Source organism: Phaethon lepturus, unplaced genomic scaffold (genome assembly GCF_000687285.1).
Source record: "Phaethon lepturus isolate BGI_N335 unplaced genomic scaffold, ASM68728v1 scaffold20738, whole genome shotgun sequence".
NCBI classification, from domain to species: Eukaryota; Metazoa; Chordata; class Aves; order Phaethontiformes; family Phaethontidae; genus Phaethon; species Phaethon lepturus.
Genome location: NW_010557158.1, coordinates 90,649 through 98,913, shown reverse-complemented (window position 1 = coordinate 98,913; position 8,265 = coordinate 90,649). Strand labels below are relative to the sequence as shown.

Here is an 8,265-nt window from a genome sequence, read left to right as displayed (position 1 = left end):
TTCCCTACCAGAGGTAAAAAAATATATATCCAGCTAATCAATTTTAAGTTGCAGAGGGCTTGTTTTTAACTCCCTAATGTCACTGCAACCCTGTGAGTTTTCCTAAAGTGTATAGTGCCAAGAACCAAACTGGAAGTGGCTGTCATCTCCATTGTCACAGCGGCTTTTTGAGAGGATAGTTCAAACACATGATAACATGCCTTCCCCTTAGGTTTAAGGAAAAGTATTCCTCCCACATGCCCTCTCCTCCCAGAGGTGAAGGCACAGTTAGAACATGTATAAATGCATATGCATACACCTATATAGTGCCATTACTTCAGAAGTGACAAGAAAAACATTCCCACTTGTTTAAACTCCTTTCAGCTGGATGCATACCTGCTCTGAGCGGAGTTTGCAGCAGCCTGCATCACTGCAGCAGCTGCCTCCTGTGCCTTACGGTTCACAGTTGGCATGGGTGGGCCCATCCCAGGGCCTCCCTGCTGAGACATGCCAGGAGAATTGGGGGTCATACTGCTCATGTTTCCAGGAAATGGTCTGCTCTGCATCCCCGCTGATGGCATGCGTCCCAGGGGCATGGTACCGCAAGGCTGGCTTGGCCCCTGTCCATGCATCTGACTGTTGGCATTTATACCCATGCCAGGTCCTGGGCCACTGTAACTTGTGTTGGGCACGCCGCTGTATGTCGGTGGTCTGGAGTAGTTTCCTGAACAAAATGATAAAAAGCATAGAGAAAAACATTAAACTTTTAAGCAAATATTTCTATTTAGGAAGTTAGCAGCTGCAGAACTTATGCATGTGAACTAAAGTGAATTGCGGTGCCCTCAAAGGCAGAGCAACTTTTTCACCATGAGGACAAACAGTGGATTAAGCTGCCTGAGGAGGTTGTGCAGACTCCCTCCTTGGAGGTTTTCAAGACCCAGTTGGATAGAGCCACAAGTAACCCGCTCTGATCTTATATCTGACCCCAATTTGAATACAATGTCAGCCAAGAGCAACTCCTGAGCACTCTTCCAACCTGAATGATAGTATGACCCTGATATTCATGTACCCTCAAACATTTTCTGCCTAATATATGTCATGGGATAACAGCAAATACGGAAAAGCACAGCCTCCAGAGGGTTAACAACGTAGCACACAGTACAAAACTGCCTTAAGCAGTAAAGGCATATGTGGCATGTGAGAAACCCCTTACATAAGCTCAAGGGAGAATCTTTTATCTGTGATTACATGTTCTTATTCTTCATCTTTCTGCAATTTCAGCAACAGGCTATTCTCACCGGCTTCTTGCCCCTAACCATTCTGCCCATTTGTGTCAGAGATGCTTTGGCACAGACCAGGGAGGACGGCTGCCCGGCCCTCTCCTGCCTGCCCCACCCTGCCTTCCTGGTAAGTTCGAAGTTTGGCTATGCCAGCCGAAGGGGTGGTAGCTTACAGTGCATATCTTCTGGGAAAATTAGTATTACAAGAGCAATCAGCAATAGTACAACGATTCTAATGTAAACAGGTGCCTTAGGAAGGATGGCATGAAAACCTGGCTGACCCCAATCTACACTGTCACTGCAGCAAACTGCTCTGCTTGCAGCAGCTTAACTCATTTGAGTGCCGATTTTCGTTATCATGCTGGAAGCTCAAGAAAAAGCATTCAGTGTTACAGAAACAAACCCAAGCAGCATGAGAAAGAGGAAAAAAAAAAAAGTTAAAGATATGACAGAAAAGTATTTTAGGAAACGCATCACATTACACTACTTCAGTCATCAGTTTTGACTTGTCTTTATTTCCATCTCATCCAGATTAGTGGAAACGCGACCCGTTCCCTCCCTGTGGGATGCCACAGAGCAGAATTTCCTGATTACTCTCAGATATTCCCACGCTCGTTCAAAGGCAGCAGCCCTTGGACTCTTCCTCTGAACGTGGAGATCAGCCATGTCTCTCCTCAGGCCTCAGCTACCAGGCAGAGGAGTCGGTGGCGTGCAACTCGTGTTTATATTTAAAAGAAATATATTCATCCATCACTTGAATGCACACATAATTAATTCATACGCTCCTGCTGCTGTGCTTTGGCTAATCCTCCCCTCTTCCGCACCCGGTAACTGACTCACTCTGCTACAAGTTCTCCTCAGCAAGAACGCGCGAGACCTACGCTTCCCAAGGAAATGGAGCAACAATTCTCTTCTGCTTTAGAAACCAAGTTTCTGCCTGGGGGTCTTCACATAAGGATCCCCGATATGTGGTTCAACAGAGATGAAAGGCTCCAGATTCGGCTTTATGCTGACTTCAGACTGTCCTGTCATTTCTCCTTCTCCTCTAGGCTCGGCTGCTGGCAGCTGACTATCTTCTTCTGTTCAGCGAGCCATTGCCCCTAGCCAGGGTTTTGGCTGCTGAGACCTGCTCAAGGCACGCTTCTGATCCAACGTAGGTGACCACAAACTGAAGGGTTCACTGGTTTCACACTGCTCTGCTTAGTGTTAAAGGTGTAACACACAACTCAGATGTTGCTCCGGTTCTCCAGCTGCTTTGTGCAAGAAAAATGTAATGCAGCAAGGTGGTGTATATGTGCGCTCAAAGATCACACACAGACAGCTAACACATTTTATGTGTACATGCTATTAGTAACACTGCTTCCCAAAGTGAAGCAAATTCCATCCCTAGACTAGCAGACCCGATATTCATCATCACTGAGAGCCACTGTCAGTCCAATTTACATAAAGCCAATTTGTTTTGCCAGTTAGGGTCGACAAAGTACGGTTCGGCAGCCTGCTTGGAGAAGCAAACACCAATGCTAAATACTATTGCTGTTTTGATGCTATTTTGAGTTGGGACAAAAAAATCTCTTCTTTCGTCTTTTGGCTTCTCCAGTGTAAGCACAACACAGAAAAAAAACATTAGAATCCTCTCCGTAAAAATATGTGGCTCAGTTAAAATAGCTCCTAATCATTCATCTCCAGGGATACACGTTCAAAAGTACAGGGAAGTGGTATCTTTTCAGTAAGGAAAACAAGTTTCCATGTTTTTTCCATGTTTTTTTTTCCCCCTAAGCATTTCCTCAATACCTCAAGTACTAGCTATTCTTATACCTTTCCCAGACCACAAAAAAAAAGGCAAAACAAAAGCCAAACAAAATGCAAGAGGAATTGCCAGGAACGAGGACTGCAATCTTATTTCCATGTTTCTCTAATAGATTAGTAATTTGTTGGCAGTGGCTTTGACAGAAAACAGATGGATGCAGCATTAAACACAATGAATGCAGCAGATGCTAGGCCAGCCCACATCAGCTGGACGTGTCAGGCAGCCAAGTCCAAGAGCCCACACTTTTCAAGTGGGTACAAGCCTGGCAACAGTGGCTGTACAACACTACTGAACAACTCCTCCCCTCCAGATCCGAGGGATTTTTGATTTCAACTCCCCCTTGGCAGAGTAGAATTGTACCCAGAGAGGCAACATCTCAAATGCACAAGAAAAAGCAAAGCAGTAACTGAAATCAGGAAGGGGAAAAAAATGTGTAATGAAGATAAAATATAAAAAAGCCTACTAACAACCTGCCAAAGACAGATGTTCGTACTTACTGCTGAAACTCTGGTCCACTTTGTCCAAGTTTGCTGAACAAAGTGCTCTGATATCTTGCCATTTCTAGGCAAGCTGAAAAGAGGGAAATTTGGGAACTATCTGTTAGTTTTGATCTCTGCTTTAGAGACACAGGTCAGAGTCACAGTATTAAAAATAGTATCTTAAAATCATTCTAGAGTTGTTTACATGTGCACTTAACCATCAAGCATTTCTTCTACAGATGATTTAAATGTACTGTTCTGAATTCTTCTGAAACTGTTTTACCTAGGGGACTTCAGTAGATACAGTTGATATTTAAGTCTTGACTCCACAGGCTGTTGCATATGTGGGCCTGGATTCTGAGGTCCAGAATTAGGGCATCTCATCCTTAAGATGCTACCACTTTAATTAAAAACTAGGATTAAAATCAGTGGGATCTAGATAGCAAAGTGCTTTTGTGAAATGAGTCCAACATCAAAGGTTACAAAGCACAAATACTCAATTCATATTAGCGTACCATGACCAAAAGGGGGTTTAACTTACTGTGAAGTTCTGGGGTTGAGGGTCAAACATATTCAGTAGTGGTTTCTCTCTCTATTACACCCAAACAGAACAGTTTTACTGCTGATTTGAGTAGGAAAAGTTAGGGAGTGGGATGCATTTCTGACATGTTTTACTGATCCACAGGAGGTTTTTCTCAGCCCCACTCTTAAAAGACCCAACAGACTACAGCATCCAACTGCTCTCCAGAGTGCATTTAAGGGACATTTTGCTGTGGCAGCAGTTTGATACTCGGGTCATAGACCAGGGCTTCATTAGCTCCCCAAGCTAGATGTTGTCCAAGTACAAACCAAAGAGACTGTTTCTTTCAGTAACAGCTTCCATTCTCGTTCTGCCTTTTTTTTTTTTTTTTATTCCTGGGGACAGGAAAATGCCGGGATTGAATTCAAAATTAAAACCGATGTTCTGTACTGCATGCTCCTGTGTTGTATCACAGACATACAGAAGTGTGGAGCCAAAGCCATTTTTTATTTTTGTAGGAAATGGTTTCACAGGATTAGACTAGGTCCCCAGCACAAAATTGCTTCCTGGGAAAATATATTCTACTCTTATTATAGATCTAAGTGTCATGTAAACACATGAAAACCAAATAAATCAGCCATATGCATGAAATGGATCATTCTGCTCTCATGAACTGGGGGCTAATTCCTCCAACCCAAACTTACTGGTGTAGTTTTTACCATGGTGAGCAATTCCACTGCAGAGGAAGGACACCAGCCTTGAGCAACAGTCTTCAGGACAGCACACAGTGAAATCTAGCATTCAGACTAAAAGCTTAATGTCACAGAATGTTCTGAGACATATATCAAAATACAAGTAGTACTGTCAAACTCAGCCTATGCTTAACAATATTCTGGAGAATGGCCTCCGTGAATATGCAGAAAGCAAGTAAAATCCTTGAGAATTATTTTAGTTTAATAATTTAAGAAGTCTGTTGCAACCCAGGTATTTTTTAATATATTTGTTATTTTGGCAATAAAAGGCAAATGGAGTAACATATATTCTTCATTTCTGGCATATAATTGTACTTTGTAAGAGATGCAATTATAGATTACTTTCACAAAAAATGCTATAAAAAACTTAAATCCAGGTAAATACATGACTTTGAAATATCACCATCTTTATCCCCAGTTTTCATTAACAGTTATATTAGCCTGGTGAAAACGTAGTATTTTTCTGCTCTATTTGTTACCTGTAGAGCTGAAAGTCTGCAGGGCCCTAATTTTATGATGACCAGTGCACAGGATCACTGGTACTCTGCAAGAGCTGGCAGGAGAACACGCTTTTCATCCATCACACTATTCATCAGACCCTTCTGAAACGGCCTGTTAATGACAATGATGCTCATTTTCTTCCTGCCCCTCAAGTTCACTTTTTAATAGCCGTTTCTTCCTGACCGCGACCCATAAAATCATTACATAGGCACTTTCATCTACAGAGGGAGGAAAAGAACTGCTGAACTCAAGCAAAAAAGAAAGTAGTATTCGGCGTGTTACTTAAATGCATTGATTTAGTACAAAAACCTTTCCATTCAATCAGTGTGGATGGCTAATGTTTTACTGTGCTTGACACCACTATTCCCATGGTTCGGAATCTCAGCAGCAGCAGTACAGCTGGAAGTCAGGATAGCACATCATAAATCCACTGGATTTTTACCAGTTAAGCTAGTTGCTCACTGTGCAGATAAAAATAAGCACTTGGACAGCATTTTATGGCCACAAAATGCTTTCCAAATAAAAGGGAAGCACCAGTCAACTGGAGTTAGGCAATTAATCTTCACACATGGCTATAAGGCATTACTAGCCCCATTTTACAGTTAAGGAAAGCGAAGCAGAGAAAGGAATCTACTTGCCTAAGTTGAAAGATGGTGTAAAACGCAGAGCCAAATTTAGAAACTGGGAAGTCTTGGCTTGTAGCCCTGTGCTCAGAACTCTACAACAAACGTGACCCAGAGATGAAACAGAAAGGAACATTGCGCAGGGCAGCAAGGCTCCCTGCAAACAAACATCAAAACTTGTTCTCAGAAAGCCTGGAGACTAAAATAACCATCCTTGCTAGCATGGGCAAGCTACCGAGCCCTTACAGAATTTCCCATCGCTGGCTCCAGTCCTTTTTGACGATTTTAACAAAGCAAGCAATAATAGGAAGTGCTGAAATAGAAGAGCTTCTTTATGTACCTCTAAAGAAAATACTGCCCCTTATATATTCTGTGTCTTGACTTAAAGTTCATTGAACCCCTAAACAGATGCATACTTTATAAAGGTTGTCCATTAAACGCAAAACAATAGACAAGTTCAACGTTGTATGCACTGAATGTCCAGGGGCAGAAATTGTGTATTCTATTTTTGTTTTAGTCCTCCAACAATTCTGTCAAACAAGCAAAAGAAAAGGAACTGCCTCTCTCAGTCTGAAGGGTTAGTTAAGATTCACAAACTGTATGCATTAGAGCCCAATACTATATTCACACAGTAGCCACCGTATTATTATGCTCATTAGAAGACTTTAACCCTCACAGTCACCACGCAATTTCAGATCGGCCTTGGGATTCCACCTAAGAAAAGAAGTCCTATTTTGGGATTGGTGTTGTGACCCTTATCCATGCTTGGTCAAACGTGGCCTCATCGCACAGATGACATGCTTGGGTTCCTAAACAATGGCCCTGGCAATGCAACAGATTCATCATTTCCTTACCCAATTTAAGGTTGCTATTTTTATACAGAGAAAGGTGCTAATAACACAAGCAGCTTCTTCCACAAGGTGCAGCTCCATCTCTGAATGACAGTTTCATTTGTTTAGTTTTTTTCGGGGAGGGTGTTGTGCTTTTGTGGGTTTTGTTGTTTTTCTTTTTAAGAAATCACATACCTACCTACATACACAAGATATGTATTTCTCTCTCTACATCTCACAAATACATATATAAAAATTATCATATATATTACCAGCAAGCATTTTACCTTGTGGTCCATACTGGCTCATCTGAGGCCCATAAGTACCACTTGAATTACTCTGCTGAAAGCTACTGATTCCAGGATGCACCTGGCCTCCAGGTGAGGGGTGTGGTGACATGGAAGGTCCAGTTTGCTGAGGTCCATATTGTGACATTTGGGGGTTCCTCTGTATGCCTGCCATAAAACCTAAAGGGAAAAAATCGCCAAAGCAAAAATTAATATTCAGGTAACTGTTCTTTATTTAAGGAATCTTTGACATTAAAAAAAACCCCAACCCTCTTTAGTCATTTTCAGACTGAAGATACCCAGAAAAGTGCTATTGTTCATACGAACAGAAACAAATGCATTGCCAAGTCAGCAAAGCAGTCTCAACAGCCAAAACCTAAACCTGTATAGAAGGCTCAAAAACTTTTACTTGTAAAAGACAGACAGGGCAGTCCTGCTTAGTTACAAATGCCTGCTGATTATAAAATTAAAACCATCTTCAGGGAAAAAAAAAAAGGCAATTATCTGCATTACCTAGTAAGTAGTAGGGAATTTGCCCGATGACTTATGGTGGGATGACTTACGGTGGGAATATTTTAACTTCCAAAATTGTGTGCTGCTACCAAAACACATAACTTCAGCATACAGAAATCCACTGTAAATATTCCTATTTCCCACTGACTCTCAGGATATAAAATTTCTGTTATGTGAAGACTAGTCATGCCAGCCAGACAACAAAGTTGTTTCGGTGTGTACTTTTGCTCTAGGTTTTTCTTCTGGTCTGTCCCCAGCACACCTGTATTGCGTTCTCTCCTTCTTCCCTTTCATAAACGTAATAATGAATTCCAATTTAATTTAAGGTTCAAAAACTGCAGCAAGAGACCTAGTGAAATGCTATAAAATCTAGACGCTTCATATAAAGTAAGAGAAGTAAGCCTATTACATAGGAGGAGAAGAAGGTTTCATGGTGGGGTTTTCATGAACTGGGAAAAATCCTGCAGTCCTGCCCACGAACTGTCTATGCAGGGATGCTGGTTTTCTAACATTTTACGCTGAAACGTTTTAGTGCTGCTTTCAGTATCGAAAAGGATGTGCTGGGGAGTCAGCAATGTCTGATTTCTGGAGCAATTTCACTTTCTTTTATCTTCTGCTCGCATATTAAATTTCATCTTCCTGCTTCTCTGAAGCAAAACACGAGTGTACCAAAGAACAGCCTTTGCCCTGCTGC

At 41.8% G+C, this 8,265-nt stretch overlaps 1 protein-coding gene across 1 annotated transcript in view; it reads right to left on the bottom strand.

The window, feature by feature from the left end:
- LOC104625152 (AT-rich interactive domain-containing protein 1B-like) overlaps positions 1–8,265 on the bottom strand; it is a gene marked incomplete at its 3' end in the record, with an annotated part of 66,889 nt that overhangs the window by 25,833 nt on the left and 32,791 nt on the right. Inside the window, exons 4-5 of the mRNA XM_010292703.1 lie at positions 7,059–7,238; positions 376–703 (exon numbers count right to left, since the gene is read on the bottom strand). Of these exons, the coding sequence (XP_010291005.1) occupies positions 376–703; positions 7,059–7,238 (508 nt within the window). The remainder of the gene's footprint in view (positions 1–375; positions 704–7,058; positions 7,239–8,265) is intronic.